General features: G+C 49.3%; 1 protein-coding gene across 3 annotated transcripts in view; it reads right to left on the reverse strand.

Annotated features, from left to right (window-relative positions):
- Positions 1-8,767, reverse strand: part of LOC310750016 (sarcoplasmic/endoplasmic reticulum calcium ATPase 3) — an 89,952-nt gene extending 81,185 nt beyond the window's left edge. For 2 of the 3 annotated variants that reach the window (XM_083587554.1, XM_083587553.1), the window contains exon 1: positions 7,917-8,690. In XM_083587554.1, the coding sequence (XP_083443680.1) occupies positions 7,917-8,034 (118 nt within the window). In that variant the 5' untranslated portion in view covers positions 8,035-8,690. Of the gene's footprint in view, positions 1-7,916 lie in introns of all 3 variants that reach the window. The other variant, XM_083587555.1, reaches the window with a different exon arrangement.
- Between the last annotated feature and the right edge of the window lie 13,896 nt (positions 8,768-22,663).

The raw sequence follows: 22,663 nt of genomic DNA on the forward strand, positions 1-22,663 counted from the left end.
CTGTTGGGCCCAAGATGGCACCTCTGTACCCTGGCAGTGACAGCTTACTTCGACACTGGTGATGGGACAAGACCTCTGGCCACACTCATAAGCGACAGGCTTGGACAGGGCAGGTGTTGCAGCACACACAGCTCTCTCCTCTGACATCTTGCTGCCACTGCTCACCTCACCGCTGCCCGAAGCGTCTTCCTGACTCTGCCTAATGGTAGGGCCAGCTCCTTACTTGCATTTCTTTTTAAAAATATATATATTCTTATGTTAACTGACAGCCTAACCTACCTCACAGGATTGTTGTGAGGCTAAAATGTGGAGGAAAATAACCATGCATGCCACCTTGAGCTCCCTGGAGGAAAAGCAGGACATAACCACGTTAAAGAAATAAAAAATAATACAGTGGTACTTCGGGTTACATACGCTTCAGGTTACATACGCTTCAGGTTACAGACGCCGCTAACCCAGAAATAGTGCTTCAGGTTAAGAACTTTGCTTCTGGATGAGAACAGAAATCGTGCTCCGAAGGTGCAGCAGCAGCAGGAGGCCCCATTAGCTAAAGTGGTGCTTCAGGTTAAGAACAGTTTCAGGTTAAGAATGGACCTCCGGAATGAATTAAGTACTTAACCTGAGGTACCACTGCACATCTTTGCAACAGGTTCACTGATTACTTGAGGGCACATATTCTAATTGTTATGCTTTTGAATTATGGTCTAGAGGAGACTCTTGAGAGTCCCATGGACTGATCAAACCTATCCATTTTTAAGGAAATCAGACCTGAGTGCTCATTGGAAGGACAGATCATGAAGCTGAGGCTCCAATACTTTGGCCACCTCATGAGAAGAGTAGACTCCCTGGAAAAGACCCTGATGTTGGGAAAGATGGAGAGCACAAGGAGAAGGGGACGACAGAGGACGAGATGGTTGGATAGTGTTCTCGAAGCTACCAGCATGAGTTTGACCAAACTGCGGGAGGCAGTGGAAGACAGGAGTGCCTGGCGTGCTCTGGTCCATGGGGTCACGAAGAGTTCGACATGACTAAACGACTAAACAACAACAACAATTCTAATTGTTACAGTCATAACCCACCTTCCCTCCAAGAGCAGAGGCAGATTTAGAGGAGCACGGCCGGTTTGCGTTTTAGCATTGCACAGGGCGCTGCTGAAATTTGAAACCCCAAAGTCCACCACTGCCAAGGACCTCAAGATGGTGTACATAGTTCTCCTGCTCACAACAGCCCTGTGAGGTAGGCTAGGCAGAGAGGCTGTGACTTTCCTATGAGCTTCGTGGCTGAGTGAGGACCCTGGTCTCCCAGGCCCTATATGTTAACAGCTATACCACACTGGCTCTGAAGACAATTGGTCCATCAAGCTCAGTGCTGTCAACACTGGCTGGCAGCAGCTTTCCAGCGTTTCCAATGGGTTTCCCCAGTCCTTCCCGACGAATACCAGGGATTGAACCTGGACCTTTCACATGCAAAGCAGATGTTCTTCCCCATTTCTCTACACAGTCAAGAAGGGTTTCCAGTTTCAGTTTCTTCTAGCCACCCGACAAAACGCAGCAGTTTTTCTTCCAGGGGTTGCCAGCCCTGGTGACTTCCAGATGTTGGCGGCTCCCAGCTCCCTCAGCCCCAGCCAGCATGGTCACTGGTCAGTGATGGAGCGGAGCAACATCTGGTGGGGTGCGGGTTCTCCACCCTTGATTTAATAAAATGCAATGTGCTATTATAAACCAAAGGCTCAATTGAACACCGAAGATTTGTAGGGTCTTGGCGGTCTCCATCTATACCCACAGAGCTGTAGCTCAGTGGTAGATGAGTGGTAGACCTTTGCATGCAGAAGGACCTGAGATGAATTTCCAGCATTTCCTAGTAGGACTGGGAATGTCCCTTGTCTGAAGAGAGCCAACACTCCAACTCAGTTCAAGGCAGCTTCCGATACTGTTGGCTAGGAAGTTGGCTAGGAAGTTCGCCTTGCAGATCAGCTTGTGCTCAATCCCTCCTGATTTCCTGCGGAACGGCCAAGAGCACATGTGGCAGAAGATCCCTGATCCTGAAGGGCTGGTTAACTCGCACCCAGCCCGATCCTATGCATGCTTGCTCAGAACTAGGACTCGCAAAGTCCACCAGCGCCTAGTAAGAGATCACCGGATGGCAGCCGTTGATCACCTTCAACCTCCAAAGCCATCCCTTGAGTCTGTAAAGAAGCCAGAGGTGGGCGCCAGTTCAGGATCCGCCAAGCTGGTCAGCGGAAAGACGACTTTCGGTGCACAAGCTGGCCGGAGAGGTCTTCCCCAACAGTGTTCGAAAATAGCCAGGCGCCAGGCTCGTCTTGTGACTGGCGCAGGTCCAGTTGTGACCACCTAGAGATCTCTGGATGCTAGCTTGGTGACTGACATCTCCACCTGGCTGGCCCCTCCAGTTTTCTTAAGCAGGTAAGGAGAAGAGCTTACTTACTGAATATATATCCCATATATTTTCTTTAAAATATAAAGCGGTATAGAAATGAAATGAATAATTATAATAACAATCTCCACTGGGAGAGGGGGGTGGCACCTAGACATACCATTGTGGCCACCATAAGCTGTTTAAGGTGCGTTTTGGCAGTTAACTCATGGGTAGACAAACTAAGGCCCAGGGACCAGATTCAGCCCAATCTTCTAAATCTGGCCCACAGATGGTCCGGGAATCAGCGTGTTTTTACATGAATAGAATGTGTCCTTTTACTTTAAATGCATCTCTGGGTTATTTGTGGGGCCTGCTTGGTATTTTTATACGAGTAGAATGTGTGCTTTTATTTAAAATGCATCTCTGGGTTATTTGTGGGGCATAGGAATTAGTTCATTATTTTTTTCCAAAATATAGTCCAGCCCACCACCACCGTCTGAGGGACGGTGGACTGGCCCCCTGCTGAAAAAGTTTGCTGACTCCTGGGTTAACTTATATATCTGAGTTTCTAACACTGTTCCCTGACACCAAAAGGTAGCATTCCCTGTCCCATCAAATCAGGCTTGAAAGAGCAGGTTGCAGTGTGTGCCTCTAGGTGTGGGGTGCCCACAACAATTTTTCTGGTTTGTGAGTGTGCCCCTGCATCCAGGAAGGTTGACAGTGCCTGATCAAAGCCATTCAGCAGTCGGCCCAAGACATTTTGCAGTCCGAAGCACGTGTCAAAATAGTACTCCCGCTTGGGCAGCTGAGTCTTAACGCTGAAGACAAATTAGCATCCTCTATGGCACCCAAGGACAGAAGGCTAGCAAAAAGAAGGCTGCATAGCATGCCCAGCTGAGTTCACTACCTCCGTCTCAGTATCTGCCACCCAAGGCAGCTGCCTCACTCCATGCAACACTAGGGCTGGCCATGCCCTCCAAATTTACAAGAACAGAGATTCTGACTAAACATCAGGAAGAACTTTCTGCTGGAGAGAGCCGTTCTACAATGGAACGGTCCACCTCAGAAGGTGGCGGACTCTCCTTCATTGGAGGTTTTTAAAAGCAGAGCTTGGACGGCCATCAGTCATGGATGCTTTAGTCGTGATTCCTGCATTGAAGGGGGTTGGACTAAATGACTCTTGGGTTCCCTTCCAACCCAACAATTCTATAATCCAGAGAGCGTTGCAAGAAAGGGCTTTGCTGCAGAACTACAACAGGCTCCCCTCCGTTCTACCCACCGACAATAAGTAGCCTTTAAAAGAACACACACAGAGAGACAAATATGCATCCTCTAAAAATAGGCTGCGCAGATGATCACAAATTGCTTCTGAAACTCAATTTAGTTTTACAAAGTTTTTTTAAAAAAATTAATTGCCTTTAAAAAAAACAACCCAACAACCTGGCACAACCCATCCTCCAACTTTTGCCATTTTCCAACACACACACTTCATTTCAGCTTCATCAAAGCTATTTGCATATGCAAATATTGGTTGGGCTGCATAAGGACTTTCCAATGAGCTTTCTTCTAATCAGATAAATATTGACTCAGGTGTGGTTGTGTTCTGAGGCTCAGTGTCAAGTTCCACCCTTCTTTGTGTAGGGATAACCAAATCTTATTGTCTCGGGGGGGGGGGGGAGGTGGCGCCCGCAGGAAACAAAGGTCACAGGTCTCTTATCCCTGAGCATCATAAAATCGTAAGGTTGGAAGGGACCCGAGGGTCATCTAGTCCAACCCCCTGCAATGCAGGAATCTTTTTGCCCAACGTGGGGCTCGAACCCACAACCAAGAGATTAAGAGTCTCGTGCTCTTACCATCTGAGCTATCTGCAGCAGAGTTGAGGAACAATACAATAGCAAACATACAATACAATACAATACAATAGTGAACATACAATAGTGAACATTGCATCCAAGTAAAATACTAGAGTTGCTAGATCAGGACCCTGAGATTTCACGGCTCAGACCTGAGACCTAGGGGCAGCCCCTGTTGATCTCACAGGAGGCAAGCTCCAGTGATGTCATTAAGCATGACTGAGCCCTGGAGATGGAGGTTAATTGGGACTGGAGAGGAAGGGGGGAGGGACTCCACCCACAAGAATCGATGCAATAATTTGCAGCTGGCTCCTGCCAGGCTGAAGCCTGCAAGCTGCATGCACAGTCTTAATAATAAGAATAATAAATTTTATGGAACTCTCACCCACCTGGAAAGTCAAGCCATCCCCCTGTCACTATCTTCCCACCTTCGTAGGCCAGGTCTGGCAGATGGACAGGGCACCTGCCATTCACCTGGCACAATCAAAGTATCAGATGATTGACAGGTGGGTGGTCCTGCCCACGTGCCAACATTGGCCTGCAAGGTTTGGGGGGGGATGATAATCATCAGTCCTGGGTTAGAGGGAGTGGCTACCAAAGAATGTAGTAGCCCAGTGGGCCTTATTTCCAAGTCAGTCGTTCCCCTCTAGATGCTTTGGACTACAACTCCCATCATCCTCTCTGGCAACTGGCCACTCTGGCAGGGAGATGAGAGTCCAGCACAGGCATCCCCAAACTCGGCCCTCCAGCTGTTTTGGGACTACAACTCCCATCATCCCTAGCTAAAAGGACCAGTGGTCAGGGGTGAGTGGAATTGTAGTCTGAGTTTGGGGGTGCCTGGTCCAGCAACATCTAAGAGAGCACCAGCCTGACGGCAAGAACCATCTAGAGCAGTGTTTCCCCAAACTTGGTTCTCCAGCTGTTTTTTTTTTTTACTACAACTCCCATTATCCCTAGCTAACAAGACCAGTTGTCATGAATGATGGGAGTTGTAGTTCAACAACCTCTGGGGAACCAGGGTTAAGAAAAGCTGATCTAGAGCACCATGGCTCCCTCACCTCTAGAGTGGTCAATACTGTGAGCTGTGGGGTGACAGCCTGAATCAGTACATTCCCTGACCCACGCCACCTCTGCCAACCCTGGCTCCTGCACACTCCACCCTGAATATTCATTACACAAATGGAGAACTAGTGTAGCACAGTGGTTAGAGTGTCGGACAATGACCTGGGAGACCTGGGTTCAAATCCCCACTCAGCCCACTGGCTAACCCTGGGCCAGGCTCTGCCTCTCAGCCAAACCTACCTCACAGGGTGGTTGTGAGGATTAAATGAGGAAGAGGAGAACCATGTGCTCTACCTTGTGCTCCTTGAAGCAATAGGTGAGATATAAATGCAATAAATAAGTGAATGATATCCCATCTTTCCTCTAAGATCATGATCGCATGCATGGTTCTCCCCAGCCTCATTTAATCTCCACAACCACCCTGTGATGTAGGTCGGACGGAGAGGCAGTGTTTGGGCCCCAAAGTCACCCAGTGAGCTTCATGGCTGAGTGAGGGTTTGAAAGCTCGTTTCCCAGGTCCCGGGGACCCTCAGGGTCCCTTTCAACCCTACAATTCTGTGCTGGAACATTGGAAGGGTCAAGGCTCTGTTGCAGGACATCTGCTTTTCATGCCTAAAGTCCCAATTTCAATTCCTTTCAGCAGCTCCAAGCAGGGATGAGAAGACTACTACCTACACGAAACCCTAGGGAGCTGCTGCCAGTCAGTGTAGGGAACACCCAGCTAGATGGGTTCTGGCACACACATTGTAAGAGACCGAGGGTACTGATCCGGTACAGAAAGCAGCTTGCTGATGTTCCTGTGTTTACTCTGCCTTTGACCCAAATCCCCCTCCAGAAGCCTCTTTCAGGTCACCTGCACCCCAAAATTCACCCACACCATTCATCAACAGACACATCAACCCCTAGCCAAGTCCCAACACAGAGCAGTTCCCCAAAGACCTAGGTCACCACTCCTTCAGATGCTCAGAACTGCATCCTTTCCAGTAGTCAAACCAGGTGTTCTGCCCTCTTCAAATCCAGGTGTCCGCTCCCTGCTCTCCCTCCCTGGTCCAGGCCTGACCAGATTCACAATCGCAGCTCCAAGCACTTCTCATGGCAGGGGGCTGGGTTAGATGACTTTGGGGCATCTTCTAGCTCCACGATTCTATGATTCACCTTCCAGGTAACTGCTAAGCAAAGCAGTCTTCCAGGGCCTGCCCAGGGCCCAGCCAGTTCTTCCTTGACCGGGCAGCCAGACCACCATGGTCCGTAACCAATGGCCGGTGCAAGCCTTCCCTTTCATGCCCAAATAATCTCTGACCCGCCACCCTGCCACAGTCTTCAAACCTAACCTCAATTTATCCTCTGAAGCAACATTTAAAAATAATAAATCAGTTGCTCCTCTTCCCCCTCCAAGCATAAAAGCTGCCATTTCGGAGCTCTCTCAATGGAGCTTCCAGGGTCCAGGGCATTCCGGCTGCAAATGTAAGATTACTAGGGGCAAATACAAAGGGGAGTAAAAGGCTGCTTTTGCAGACACCCCGGAAGCCTTGTGCCGACTTCTACGGAAGCAGGCTGCTCAGCTAAATGGAACCTGTGGTTTTCTCTAGCAGCAGGGCTCCTCTTTGAGTGCTTATTTTAAAACTGATCAGACAAAAGTCCCGAGAGGGGGGATCCAATTAATGGCTGTCCGTTGCGGCATCTCAATGGAACTAGCATGCTTAGGGGCAGTCTATCTCTGAAAGCAAGGGCAGAGGGTTCTTGCCTTCATGGTGCTGCTCTAGGGCACCTACAAGGAGTGGCTGCGGTTCTTGGCGATTGCACTTTTCTCTCTCTCTCTCTCTGCCCAGTCACCTTTGGCTTCAGGATCCTACCACCCACTGCCCAAACTGGATGGCACTCCCATGCCCCACAGAGCCACCCTATCCAGCCTCACATAAACCCCACAGGACACCCAACCATTAAAAGTACCTCTCTTATCCCAGATCACACACCCTGTTATAAACTCTCGGTTTAGGTGGGCCCCTTTCAAGGTAGCCCACTATGTGGAAAACAAAGGGTTGCACCCAAACAGCGTAAGAGCCAACTCGCAGCGGATGAGGTCCCTTTGCCCCCCAATATAATATTTGAGGGAGCTGGGGCCCTCAAAGTCGATGGACATTGTCATTCAAATGGTGTGCATGTGCCACATCATGAGATGATTATGCAGGGCGAGGCTTACCTGCCCCCCCCCCATATTTTATTCAAGTTGGCATCCCTGCAACCAAGAGCAGACCCATAGAAATCGGTAGGACCCATCCATTCAAAGCACTCTTACACCACAGTCAGTCATGCCTCCCCTGCCCCAAGGATCCTGGGAACTGTAGTTGAAGGATGCTGCCATTCTCAGCACCCTTAAAAACTACAGTTCCCAGGATTCTTTTTTGGGGAGGGGGCGAGCCATGCCCGGTGCAGAGCGCTTTGACTGCATGGCGTGGCTGCGACCTGAAACCATAGGTTTCAATGGGTCTACTCTGAGTAGGGCTAACCCTGGGTCCAATCCCCAAACCCGTCCTGATGACATCGCCGTTCTGAAAGCCACCATGGATGGCATCGCGGTTCCCCGGCGGTAGGGAGCGAGGCGGCTTCGGCCCCAGCAGGACTCACCGTTGGCGCCGTACTTCTCCCGGTTCCGCCGCACCTGCTCCGCGCTCAGCCCGCAGCTTTCGCGCACGCCGAAGCGCCGCAGCACCTCCTCGGCCGTCGAGCTGTGCGCGCTCTCCATGACGCGCGGCTGGAGCGCTCCGGCGCCCGCTCGCCTTGCCTGGCTGTGCGCTCCGGCGGCGCCCGCCCGATCCCTTGAACGCTGCCCGGTTACCGGACCGGCTCCGGAGGAGGAGGAGGAGGAAGCCTGATCCGGCTGGACGACGATGAAAAGAGGAAAGCCGGCCGCAGGTTCCCACCTACTCCAAAGCCAAATCGCGCAACCCGGATTGTAATAATAATTAAATTTAATTTAATTTAAAAAACCCGGGGCGTTTTTTCTCTCTCCAAGTCCCTCGGTCTCAGCCTGCCGCGATCTCGCAGGAAGGGACTCCTCCGAGCCGAGCCCAGAGCCGGGCACCTTCCGCTTGGCCCCGCAAGCAGCCCTCTCCGCTTGCGCGCTCACAGCCGCGGCTCCTGTCCGCAGAGCCTGCCCGGGCGTTCCGCTACTGCCGCTGCCATGCCGCGCCTTGCAAAGTTACTTTCTCTCCACTCGGGTTTCCCTGAGCCAGGCCCCGCCCTCTGCCTCCAGCGCCCGGCCTCGCCTTCCCCCAGGATCGCTCGCCTCGATCACCTGCGATCGCTCGCCCTTTTTGTACGATTTTTTTGGGGGGAAGTGTTATTATTGTGATTCTTTAAGCCTCGCTGCTGAGCGCGCGGCGGCTCCTCCCTCCTCCAGCCTTCCCCATTCACAAGCTACCTGCTGCCTCCCGATTGGTTCCGGCACACCCTTGATACCTTCCTGCCCTTCTGCCATTGGCTATGAGAGGCGTTCCGATTTGCATAGCATTTCTCTCTTTCCCCCCCACCCGGGGGAGGGCGCTTTTCCGACCCGCCCACTTGTGCCTTTTAAGGGTTTTTTTAAAAAAAGGAATTCCCATCGCCGCAGAGATTGGGGGCGGGGCTCAGCTGCACCTGTTGGATTTCTGTCTGCCATACACCTGCTATTAACAGTCCCGCGCCGAAAGCTCTTGCTGCCTGAAACAGGGAAGAAATCTAGTACACACGGAATGAGAACTAGATCCTCTGTGTGTGTGTAAAATTAATTCATAAGGGCACTTCAAAAACACGGGGATAGGGACTTTTCAGTCTTCATTTTAACTAAGTAAACACACATTATTTTTTTCAAATAAAGCTATGTCATGAAACATATATTAAATGATTGCAATTTCAAGAAACTTGACATTTAAATTTTAATTTAAAATGTTCAGATATGGGGGGAGGGGGCACGTTCCAAAAGCCCTCTCAGCATGAATCTCTGAAAGAAAGCAGATGACAGCAGGCCAGGTGTCACACAGGGCATACCAGTCCCATTCAGAACTATGTTTACTTGTGCATTAACTGTCTCTGTGAATGACATATTGCTTGTGTGTCATTCACTATAACAGGGGCTGGGCTCTGCAGGCCAGATCCTTACCCAGCACCACCCCTAGGGGCCAGCTTTGACAGGTGGGTGGGTGGGACAACTCACCTGCCAATCACCTGATGCCGCCAATAATTGACAGGCAGGCTGTCCTGCCCAACTTCTGCTCCATTCTCTTATGGAAAACGCCTTAGTAGGAGAAGTGTTTTCAGATTTCCATTTGGCAGGGCAGTTCTACAACCAATAGATTTGTTTTTTTTTATCTTCCATTTGTTAACTGACACCACCATCAGTCTGAATACCAAACGTTCCTCAAATGCACTGTTCACCAGCAGGTCTCAGAGTGGGTAACAACACTTTAAAATTCTGCACTAAAAACATATTAAGGAAAGTAATAAACGTAATAATCAGAATTTTTTCATTAAAAAATTACCATAGGAGCCTTCTGAGAAGGTATAATGACTCAATTTAACCTTAATCAGGATTCAACATGTAGCACAACTTTTCATTTTTAAAAACCTGGTCACAATGACCATTTTACTGAATTGTACTGTTGGTAGAGACCAACCACATTTCTGATTGTGATTCATTTACTGGCTGCTACATTTGTGCTGGCCCCATGCAATAAGCCTCCTGCCTTGCCAGTGGCTACAAAATGGGTTATGAAGTTTTCAGAGTCAGCTGAAATGAAAAGGGAGACAAATTAACAGGCAGTGTGTCCACCCAAGAAACAATCCCTCAGCCTCCTGTCTCCGAATGACAGAGAAATGCTCTCCTTTTCTGATATACGGGAGCACACAGTGTAAGACATGGCAAAATCACAAAGACATTTTTTTAAAAAATGGCAGGGGAGGGGGAATATTGGAAGTAAACCATTTATTTTAAATTTTTGTTTCTACTCTGCTCTTCAGCCAGGGCTGCTACATACAATCAAAGCAAGACAGTTCCCTCCCTCAACTCCAGTAGGGAGTTAGAAAGAAAAAGGCCAAAGCTGAGAGTTGAGTTATGTGAGCTAGAAGCTGGAAGCAGGGAAGTAGACTGTGAAGTCAGAGAGACAAAGCCATGCCTGATTTCTGCTGGAATCCCAGGGTCTAGCTATGGGAGAAGCAAGACCCTCTTGGGCTGTTACTGCAGTGAACTCCTCCATGACAGACTCAGGTTGCATATATGTGCAAATAAACCATATGTCGTAAAGGCACCACAAACCCTCTGTAAGCACTGGGAACCCCTGGAATCGCGGACTGCTCACAGGATCAGGGTGGTATGCAACAATATGCTCTTGTGAACGCATATGCCCCCACCCTCCCAAAAACAGCCATTCACAAATTACGATGTGATAGTGTTTTATCAATAATTATATGCCCGATAACTGTGTGCGATGTCAGAAAATAGGTGAGCTTCTGTTTTCCAATCAATAGATGTTTTGAATGAATTGTATCGCCGTCATCCTTTCTTGCTAGATACATAGAAATGTAGGTTGTCATCACGCCACTAGGAAGCCATACCAATTGCCACATAAGGAACAGTGGGTAGGCCCAGGTGAACAGCGAGATTTAACAGAGGGGTGGGGGAGGCAAGTCATTGTGTAAAACAACTTGTTACAACGTGGCTGAAGAGTAAAAATGTTTTAAATAAAATAGTTCAAGAAATACCTTTTGAATGCAGAATGTATTTCTGATCTCTGCAAGCCACTCAGAGAACCTTTCCCCCCACCTGGCAGAAGAGCAGAGTAAATATGGTTTAAATAAAATAGTTTAAATGCATAGAATCATAGAATTGTAGAGCTGGAAGGGTCATCTAGTCCAACCCCTTGCAATACAAGAATATCAACTAAAGCATCCATGATAGATGGCCATCCAACCTCTGCTTAAAAACCAGCTTGGTTTCAGAAGAAGAAAGCAAAGACTGCCTCAGGTGAGGCCAAACAATAAATGGAATAATAATAATAATAATAATAATAATAATAATAATAATAATAATAATATTTCTACCCCACCCATCTGGCTGGGCTTCCCCAGCCACTCTGGGCGGCTTCCAACAAAATATTAAAATACAGTAATGCATCAAACATTAAAAGCTTCCCTAAACAGGGCTGCCTTCAGATGTCTTCTAAAAGTCTGATAGTTGTTCTCTTTGACATCTGGTGGGAGGGCGTTCCACAGGGCGGGTGCCACTACCGAGAAGGCCCTCTGCCTGGTTCCCTGCAGCTTGGCTTCTCACATCAAGGGAACTGCTAGAAGGCCCACAGAGCTGGACCTCAGTGTCTGGGCAGAACGATGGGGGTGGAGACGCTCCTTCCAATATACTGGACTGAGGCCGTTTAGGGCTTTAAAGTTCAGCACCAACACTTCGAATTGTGCTTGGAAACCTACTGGGAACAGAGTATTCTACCTGAGCAGAAGAAACAGCAGCCTTTATCCAACAGAGCTGGATCTGGCTGTCTGACACCGTTCTGCAAATATGAGAGAATCTAAAAACAGGAATGTCTCCCTCTTATAGTTTAACTTTCCAGGGTTGAGGAGCTGGACTGCTAGTGAAGAGGATGTGCAAGTTCTCCTTTCTTTCAAAAAGAAGGGTGTTTATTTTCCTGCTCTCCCTCCCTCCCTGCCTGCCCCATATCTGCGAGATTCTATTTTCATATTGCCAGTGGGAGGAAGGTTCAGAGGCTCTGGAGAGCAGCAGTGAAGGAGAGGAGGAGGAAGGGGCAGCAGCAGCAGCAAGCATCCTTCCCAGCATGCTTTGCCGCAAGCAGCGTCCACGGAAACCTCACATAAAGGCAGCGGTGCAACATTGCAAAACTCATGCTTTTTAGATGCTTCCACCTGAGCCCAAACTCGCTCACAGCACAGCAGAGCTGGAGAAGCAGCTATAGCTCAGCATTGTGGAATATCTGCTTTGCATGCAGAAGGATCAGTCCCTGGCCTCTGCACGCCCCCACTAAAAAGCTTACCTTGGCAGGTGGGCCATTCCTCCTACTCATTACTGGGGGGGGGCAGAGAGAGATGCAAACTGTTGAGCATATCAACACCTTACTTTTTATATGTATAGGAAGAAAGGAAAGAAGGCAACTGTATAATACAGTGGTCCCTCGGGTTAAGAAATTAATTCATTCTGGAGGCCCGTTCTTAACCTGAAACTGTTCTTAACCTGAGGTACCACTTTAGCTAATGGGGCCTCCCGCTGCCGCCACCATCACGTGATTTCTGTTCTCATCCTGAAGCGAAGTTCTTAACCCGAGGTACTATTTCTGGGTTAGCGGAGTCTGAAACCTGAAGCATCTGTAGCCTGAAGCGTCTGTAACCTGAGGTACCACTGTACATTCATTCAGAACTGTTCTACATTTATTGATGATTGCAAAACGAAAGCTCATCCGTTTTCTGACCTTGTGCACACTTAACTGAATGGACATCTCATTATTGATAAAATACATCATAATTTGTGAAATGAGAAGAGCCTGCTGGGTCAGGCCAATGGTCCGTTTAGTCCAGCAATTTATCCCCATAGGGGCCAACCAGATGCTCTAATAGGCAGCGGCAGAGGAAGCCTCTTGGGCACTCAGCTGCCCTACAGCCGCGGGGGAGGTAGCGGGCAGCCTGCATGCGACCAAGCCACCGCGTCACTCCCAGGAGAGACGTGTGGCTCAGGTGCGCTGCAGGCCCCGCGGTGAGTGCCGCCCGGCATTTTGTCACCCCCCTCAGTGGTGACACCCGGGGCAGACAGCACCAACGTGCCCCCCTTCCTCCGCCCCTGCCAATAGGAATCCCACAAGCAGGATTCGTGCGCAAGAGCCTTCTCCCCTCTTGTGGCTTCCAGCAACCAGAAGGGTTGCTGTTTCTGACTGTAGATGCAGAGCATAGCCATCGTGGCTAGTAACCAAGGACAGCTCTCTCTTCCATGAAGTTACCCAGTTCTCTTTCAAAGGCATCCAGGTTGGCAGTCCTCGCTGTCTCCTGGGGAAGCGAGTTCCACAGTTTAGCAGTGTGCTGCGCAAAGGACTTTGCAAACTGATGTGGAAGTGTGGAGTTCTGATCTGGGGAAACTGGAGAGATTTACCCGTCCCTACCTAGTTGTAAGGGACGCGGGTGGCACTGTGGCTTAAACCACAGAGCCTAGGACTTACCAATCAGAAGGTCGGCGGTTCGAATCCCCGTGACGGGGTGAGCTCCTGTTGCTCGGTCCCTGCTCCTGCCAACCTAGCAGTTCGAAAGCACCTCAAAGTGCAAGTAGATAAATAGGTACCGCTCCGGCGGGAAGGTAAACAGCGTTTCCATGCGCTGCTCTGGTTTGCCAGAAGTGGCATAGTCATGCTGGCCACATGACCCGGAAGCTGTACGCCGGCTCCCTCCGCCAATAAAGCGAGATGAGCGCCGCAACCCAGAGTCGGTCACGACTGGACCTAATGGTCAGGGGTCCCTTTACCTTTACCTTTACCAATTTGTGACATTTGACAACTTAATTACTGGTCACAGGACGCGTCTGTTAAGGCATCGGCCTTGGCTTCCAATTCCCTGGCTTTGGAGAGCTTAAAGCTAAGGCAGACAAGATTAAAACCACCCTTAAAATCAACAAGGTTTTCAAATCATTGAATGGATTTTAAACACTCAATGTACTTCGCACACATTATTTCCGTACTCTTCGCAACAACCCTGCAGAGCAGAGCAGGAATAATAATCATAGACTCATAAAAGGGCCCCAATGGGTCATCTAGCCCAACCACCTGCAATAATTAGTAGTAGTATTCCTATATTCAGAGGGGACACCATAAGAAGCCATTTGCCTAAGGCTATACTTGGCCAATATACAGGTGGGGTAAGATTTGAACAATGCATCCTGGTCTGTTAGCGCGAAGGGCCGCTGTGCCACCAACCTTAGGTTTGCCCTCAGCCAATCCCTCCCTCCCTTTCTTCTTACTCACAACCAATCAGGGGCTGGCTCCGCCTGCCATTGTCTCTGGCCCTAGCATTCGAATCCTGGCTCACAGCTCACATCCAGGCAAGCTGCTATACCTCACACGCAGACTACCTGAAAGCTTTACCTGAAAACCTTTGCTAGAGATTCGAACCTGGGACCGTCAACATGCAAAGCACTGAACTACGGCCCTGCCTTTTCTGAGGACAAGCACCTGTTGCAAATCATGCAAATTACTTTTCCTAGGGGCTGGCTGGTCTCATTTGTGTAACGAGCCTCGTGCTCCCAATTTGCACGTCATGCAAATTCTGCATTTGGAGAATTCGGAGAACTTGCATATGGCAAATGGCACCGCCTCTCCCTCAGTCTTCCCCATCCTTGTTTTAGGAACAGCTGGTGAAAGGACATAAGAAGAGCCTGCTGGATCAGGCCCAGAACCCTCAAGCAGGATTCAAACACAAGAGCCCTCTCCCCTTCTGTGGTTCCCAGAAACCGCTATTCAGAAGTATGGCTGCCTCCAGCTGTGAAGGCAGAGAGCGCAGCCACCATGGCTAATAGCCATCAATAGCCCTCCCCTCCATGAATTTGTCCAGTCCTCTTTGAAAGCCGTCTGTGTTGGTGGTCATCCCTGCCTCCTGTGGGAATGAGTTCCACAGTTCAACTATGCACTTAGTGAAAAAGTCCTTTCTTTGATCTGTCCTGAATCTTCCAACATTCAGCTTCCTTGGATGCCTCTGAGTTCTAGTGTTATGAGAGAGGGGGGGGGGGGGAACTTTGATGCATTCACTTCCTCGCATGCATAATGTTATCCTCATCTGCCCTCTTCTTCTTCCCCACTGATGGGAGCTGTCGTCCAAAATATTTGCTTGGAGAAGGTTGCTCTAGGTACTCTTTGGGAGGGAGGTGAACCCTGCAGAACCAGTGGCGTAGCGTGGGGGGTGCAGGGGGGGCCGGCCGCACCGGGCGCAACATCTGGGGTTAGGGCAAATCCATGGGTTAGGGGGCGCAAATCCACGGGTTAGGGGGCGCAAATTACTTGCCTTGCCCTGGGTGCTGACAACCCACGCTACGCCACTGTGCAGAACAGCCAAAATAGCAGCTCACCATTAAGCAAAAAGACAACAACAACCATAACCAAAACATAGGGCTGGTCAATAGGGATATTTGGAGCCTCCCTCCTCTGCTGGAAGCAACACATTTTTTTCTTTGAATTAAAAAAAAACCAGCACAATTTCTCCCTGGGTAGTTTCTTCTGCGGTTTGCATTTACAGTGGTACCTCAGGTTAAGTACTTAATTCGTTCCGGACGTCTGTTCTTAACCTGAAACAGTTCTTAACCTGAGGTACCACTTTAGCTAATGGGGCCTCCCACTGCCGCCGCATGAGTTCTGTTCTCATCCTGAAGCAAAGTTCTTAACCTGAAGCACTATTTCTGGGTTAGCAGAGTCTGTAACCTGGAGCATCTGTAACCTGAAGCGTATGTAACCTGAGGTACCACTGTATACCTGAAGATCCCTTATTTTGCCCTCATGCAGCTCAATTGGATGTGTCTGGAGGGGGGGGGAGTTAAGTTCTCACCCCAACACCTGCCTTTTTGGAGTGCCAAGCGCTTAACTTGCAAGGATTTCAAGTTCACCCTTTCATTTGGCAGCCACCCAGGTGATCAGGTTCCATTAAAATATGTTTATAGTGGGCAAAAATCTGTTTATTGCAAGCTGAAAATCTGTTTGCTCAGAGCCAGCTCTCCCCACATACACACAGACACTTCCCTTCATTAGTATGTTTTGTCATGGAAACCGCGGAAAGAGAGCTTGCTACCTTGGAAATGGCATGTGTGGCATTGCTGGGGAACCCAGATGTCTCGTGGGCTCACTGTGGGGTAGAATCGTGCCCTTCCACTTTTTCCTTACCGGGACATTCTTCTCACCTCTGATTTCAAGGCCGGTCCTTCTCCCCTCCGCCTCGCAGCTCTGACCTTTGACGTGCCGAACTACGCCTTTGTTTGGGTCAACATGAAATATTTCCTCAAACGGCAAGCTTGTTAGCATTCAAACTGACAGGCATCCAATGAGAGAAAAGTTGAGGAAGAGGCGACATGATACAAGTGTATAAAATCCTGCGTAGCATGGAGAAAGTGGGCAGAGGGAAGTTTTTCTTACTCTCTTGTAACACTAGAACTTGTGGACATCCATTGAAGATTCAGGGCATATAAAAGTCAATTTTCTCACAGAAGAAGAAGAAGAGGAAGAGTAGTAGTAGTAGTAGTTCGGATTTGATTTCCCGCTTTATCACTACCCTAAGGAGCCTCAAAGGGACGCGGGTGGCGCTGTGGGTAAAACCTCAGCGCCTAGGATTTGCCGATTGCATGGTCGGCGGTTCGAATCCCCGCGGTGGGGTGAGCTCCCGTCGTTCGGTCCCAGCTCCTGCCCACCTAGCAGTTAGAAAGCACCCTTAAGTGCAAGTAGATAAATAGGTACCGCTTTATAGCGGGAAGGTAAATGGTGTTTCCGTGTGCTGCTCTGGTGCCGGTTTGCCAGAGCAGCTTCATCACGCGGGCCACGTGACCCGGAAGTGTCTGCGGACAGCGCTGGCTCCCGGCCTCTAGAGTGAGATGAGCGCACAACCCTAGAGTCTGTCAAGACTGGCCCGTACGGGCAGGGGTACCTTTACCTTTACCTTTAAGGAGCCTCAAAGCGGCTAACATTCTCCTTTCCCTTCCTCCCCCACAACAAACACTCTGTGAGGTGAGTGAGGCTGAGAGACTTCAGAGAAGTGTGACTAGCACAAGGTCTCCCAGCAGCTGCATGTGGAGGAGCGGGGAAGCGAACCCGGTTCCCCAGATTACAAGTCCACCGCTCTTAACCACTACACCACGCTTGGTCTCCACACAGACTATGGAACTCTCTTCCACAGGAGGCAGCGGTGGCCACCAACCCTGATGGCTTTAAAAGAGGATGGGGAAAAAATTCAAGGAGGAGAGGGCCATCCTTGGCTTCTAGCCACTATAGGTATGCTCTGCCTCCACAGCAGGGATGCTTCTTAATACCAGTTTCTGAAAGCCACAGGAGGGGGAGGGATCTTGTGCTTGGGGCCTGCTTGAAGGCTTCCCTTTGGGGCACCAGGTTGTCCCCTGTGAGAACAGAATGCTGGACAGCATGGTGGGTCCCTGGCCTGCTCCAGCAAGCTCTCCTTATGTCCTTCACTCAGATAAGTTCTCTGTGTTCCTATCTGTGTTTTTTATTCCCTTCATTTCTGATAACCAAACTGGTCCTGCCCACCAAGTGAGGAAAGTATCAGCAGGCTGGGGTGAACTCCAGCATCTGTAGGAGTACACTCCCCCCCCAAAAAAAATATATATATGGGGAGTGGGGGAAGCAGTCCAATGAAGACAGAGTGAACTCAGTGACCAGAGAATGGACTAGAGTTGCAGAGTTCTGAAATAAGGAATGCTGCAACATTTTATTGCAGCTCCCACTTATATACTATTGTTGTGGGACTGCAGCAGGGTCAGTCTGGATGATGCCCTGAGTCCCAATTCTTGGGATCATGTATCTGTGGGGGTAGAATATATGGGAACAAGGTTTCCAAACCATATCCTTTGCCTAGGTTTTCGTCTGGCTAGTTGAGCACCACGATTAGCGTAACCAAAGCAGTTGCTCTGCGCCATAGAACAAACGGATGGGCCTTTGCTCAACCTGCCTCTCCCAGCTACTAGGTAGAAGAACAAATAGCCAGTGTGATGTTTGTGAGCTGAGCTGAAAGCAGGCTGGAGACACAGAGGCCTGCTTGCTCTGTGCTGGATCCAAAGCTGTGACTAATGGAGAAGCAAGGTCTGTTGGGGTGCTGATGCTGCAAGCCCTTCCACCTTGTATAAATGTGTAAATAAAACCATATATCCCAAAGACACCACAATCTCCATTGACCTTCATTCCTAGGAAACCAAACCCTGGGTTAAGCACCTGGAATTTCTGGATTCTCTCGCTGCTTGGAGATTGAGTTGGTGTGCAACACTAGTGAAATATACTCTGAGTCGAGTGTGGATTTCATGCTCTTTATTCAGCTCATAGTAGTGAGGAATGGAAGTTCCCACGAAATGTCTGCTTTATATACATTATTTACACAATGGGCCCCATGTGATTGGCTAATTCCGGGATTCTCCTGTAGGCCAATCAGGTTGTGGATTCACTTCCACCTGGAGTTGGATTGGGTGGCTCCCGCAGACCAATCAGACTGCTGCATTCTGGGTCCTATTGTTCTAGGACCAATCAGACTGCTGCATTTTGGATCCCATTCAACTCAGTACATAACAGCTAGTCATTTCCAAATCTTCGTAAAGAAAAAAAGAAGTCCACAGACGTCCATCTGAGGGAGTTGGCTTGCAAGTGCTTCCTTGGCTGCGAAAATAGTTACATCCCTGTGGTCTTTTTTTTGCCTGGCAAGTATTTATGCTGCAGTCTGGCCTGGGGGGTGAAGGAGGAGGTGGTGGAAAGGTGAACAGTGATGTGACAACAGAGAGAGTGAGAAGAAGGAAGTTCTTTCCTTTGGCTCAGAGGCTGGAACAGCCAGAGGGGAAGCCACATCCTTATGTCTGTTCCATAAACAAAGCTCAAAAAGAGAAAGACAGATCTGAGAGAAGCTCATGTCTTTCAATGCACCTTTAATGATGCTGCAGAACCTGTTGGATGGCATCGTAAACGACTCCAGAGATTGAGTGATCGATCGATAAGGTTGCTAAGTGTGCATGGTGTTTTCCTAGCCGGGGAAATTGAAAACGGTGTCCTCTCAAGGGCCTGTAAAAGTCCTAAACTCCAGAGTTGCTGCCAAGTTCCACCGTGTGATTGAGGGAGTCTCCTCCCACAGGAGGAGGCCTGCAAGGTTCCACTTTGATTCACTCCCCTGGTCTCGCCTAGGATCTGGGGATGATTATCAGGTGTCACAGAGAAACCGGGTAGGTAAATCACACGGTTCAAAACTGGGGTGAACTCTTTATTAGCGAGACGCGATCTTCACAGACTTGACTGAGTTTCAGGCCTAATGCGTGGAGCAGCTTGCGCCCTGTAGGCATGAAGTCAGCTACTGCGGCTAAAAATCCCCACCTCCCCACAGCTGCCTATGTCTCCACCTCTCCGGGGCTTATTGCAAGCAATCAGAGACGTTGCCTGCACGCAGCCTGCCTATGCTCTGCCCGTTTCATACCTCTCTTGGTTCTAGAAGTCTGGGGAAGGGAAGCTTGTTGCAGCAGGAGGGGGAGACAGCCTTGACTCTTCACTAGCCTGACTCATCTCTGCCTCGTGACCTCCCTTCTGCCTGTGACCACTCATCGTCATCCCACCACCAATCCCCTGGATCTGAGCCTTTTCCCTTGGTGGTTCCCCAGCTGGTTCCTCCCACCATTCCTCTTTGTCCAACCAGACCATGACATCAGGTGGTAGTGGGGTTGTGTTGATCTGTGGTCCTCCAAATGGTGCTGGATTCCCTGACCATGCTGTCTGGGGTGGCCGGAGCCCCGTGATGTATCTGGGGGGCCACATATGATGCCCGTCGCTGTTCTGAAGTCACACTTAGCAAGTGGAGCAATGAAGTAGTAGGAGGAGAAGCAGTAGCAGAAGTGGCAGGGCCAAGAACGAGACGTTGGGGTCATAGAAGACAGCTCAATGGTGATGTTGACCCAGTGAAAAAGATTAATTCCATGCAAGGGATCATTAGGAAAGGAATTGAAAGTGAAACAGCCAATATGCCAATGTCGTCCTACAAATCTATGGTACAACTGCATTTCAAATACAGTGGTACCTCAGGTTAAGTACTTAATTCGTTCCGGAGGTCCGTACTTAACCTGAAACTGTTCTTAACCTGAAGCACCAGTTTAGCTAATGGGGCTTCCTGCTGCTACCGCACCACTGGAGCACAATTTCTGTTCTCATCCTGAAGCAAAGTTCTTAACCCGAAGCACTATTTCTGGGTTAGCGGAGTCTGTAACCTGAAGCGTATGTAACCTGAAGTGTATGTAACCCGAGGTACCACTGTACTGCGTACAGTTCTGGTCTCCCCACGTCAACGAGGATATTGCAGAGTTGGAAAAGGTTAATAATAGGGCAAGCAGAATGGTCAAAGGGATGGAGAGACTCCTTGAGGAGGAAAGGCTGCAGCGGTTTGGACTTTTCAGTTTAGAGAGACAGCAAGCGAGAGGCGATAGAAACTTACACCGTTATGCATGGCATGCGTGGAGAAAGAGGACAGAGAAGGGTTTTTCTCACCCTCTCGTGACACTTCAACTCGTGGGCATTTGGAGCGTAGTTGAACCATGGAACTCCCTTCTGCAGGGATGGCCATGAACCTGGGACTCAGCTACATTACTCAAGAAACAGCATCTTGAATGAGTTATAAACGTGCAACACCAGATGGTGCCAGAGAGCAAAAAAAATAATTCTAAGCAATTTTCCATAGTGTTTTCCCCTCTTTCGTTACGACGATTTAATTTCTTACCTATTTAAAGCATTTCCTCCCCTGTGTGTAGATCCACCCCCAGATGGCTTTAAAAGAGGATTAGGCAAATGCATGGAGGAAAGGGCTATTGATGGCTGCTAGCCACAAGGGCTATGCTCTGCCAGCACTGCTGGAGTCAGCAGGGCTGCTGAATACCCTGCTGGAAACCACAGGAGGCAAGAGGACTCTTGTGCCCAAATCCTGCTTGTGAGTTTCCCACAGGGATCTGGCTGGCCACTGTGAGAACGGATGCTGGACTAGACGCGCCTCCTTTGGCCTGATCCAGCAGGCTCTTCTTAGGTTCCTAAGTCTTGCCGTCTCCCCAGCTGATCTGTATTCAGGAGAAGGAGGAAGGAAGCCGTTTACCACCAAGAAGCAGCAGATACTCAGATGGGTGATCCCACACTTGGTAAAGGTCACCTTCTTGAAGCCTTGCTGTTCGAAAGATAGCCGCTGAAACTTCTTCCTCTCTGGTGGGTTAAGAGCAAACCCTTCAGCATCTTCACACATTCTCACAACGGATGAGAATGTACAATCTCCTCTTGCCTCTGCCCAATGCACCCACCCACCCACTCGCTATTTCACATTGTACTCTGACATAAGTATTTTAGCATGCACAGCTCCCTAATAGTTGCATTCCCTCCCCCCCCCAAATATATACTTTCCAAATATAATGAATTTTCTTCATTTATCTCCAGCAGTATATGCATTTTCCCTTATATATACATTTTGTTTTTGTTCTTCTGGTTGGAGGACTGCACGGCAATATTTGGAAAGGGTGAATTTTGAAGAATGGCCATGTATACACACTCCTTTGGAAGGTACGGTTTATTTATTTCATCAGATTTATCTACCGCTTGGTATTAACAGCATATGCAAAAGGGATAAAGCAACAAAATGTGCAGCAAAAGTAGTTAAACCAGCTATTTTAAACACATGCAATTAAAATGAACGATAAGATAAAGCCAGTTTAAAACGCATGCCAACATTATATACACGTCTGGGTAGGCTTGGCTGGACAAAAGACATTTTGAGCAGGCTCGAGAAAGAGTGCAGCGAAAGCACGGCTGCTGGGTGTCAAGAGGCAGGGAGTTCCACAGTGCGGGTGCCGCTACTCTAAAAGATTGATTTCTTCCAAATGCAGCTCCGCAGATTGAAGCGGTTGAGTGGGCTTATATGGGGGAAGGCAATCTCACATGTAAGCTGTGAGAATTAGGTTGGTTCCTCTTTAAACGCACCCTGAACCCAGATCTTCCTCCCACTCCAAATCTAAGTTTAAGAAGGCAGCAGCATTAGGTGCGAGAGATGTGACTGGTGTTCAGTAAAGCCTGGCAGAGGGGGAATAAAAACCACCCGCAGATTTGTGGATTCATGAGCCATTGGGGGCAGCGAAGCCACCCAAACAGAGGGTAAATTAGGGTACCCAAAGCCTTGCAAATCTCCTTGGATCCTCCCTACGAGTCACAAGGAGCTGAAGGGGAGATCTCTCCCTGTAGCGCATATTTTTTCCTGCAAAATCATAGCAGGCCCCAGGAAAACCTCCTCTGTCCAAAGCTTGACTCATCGAGAGCCAGTTCAGGCCTGCCTAATTAAAACGGTGGGGACATTGAAGTCAGAATTAATGGGCAGCTGGGGAACCTGTGAAGGGATCCGTGAAAGACTTGGCCTGCCTCCCTCGGCTGACTCAGCAGAGAGGCTGGAACCAAGCCGGGGGTGTGCGGAGAAGTGGATCCACAAGGGAGGAGGAGGAGTTTTGGGAGCTGGGAGCTGGGTGGCTTGGTGGTCCAGATGTCGTAGAATGGGAAGGGACCCAAAGGAGCATCTAGGGCAACCCCCTGAGACGCATCAGACCAGGGCTGGCTCTCAAGAGGCGTTTTAAAATGACACCTCCCATCTCC

Source organism: Podarcis filfolensis, assembly GCF_964270895.1.
Source record: "Podarcis filfolensis genome assembly, chromosome: 15".
Taxonomy (NCBI): Eukaryota; Metazoa; Chordata; class Lepidosauria; order Squamata; family Lacertidae; genus Podarcis; species Podarcis filfolensis.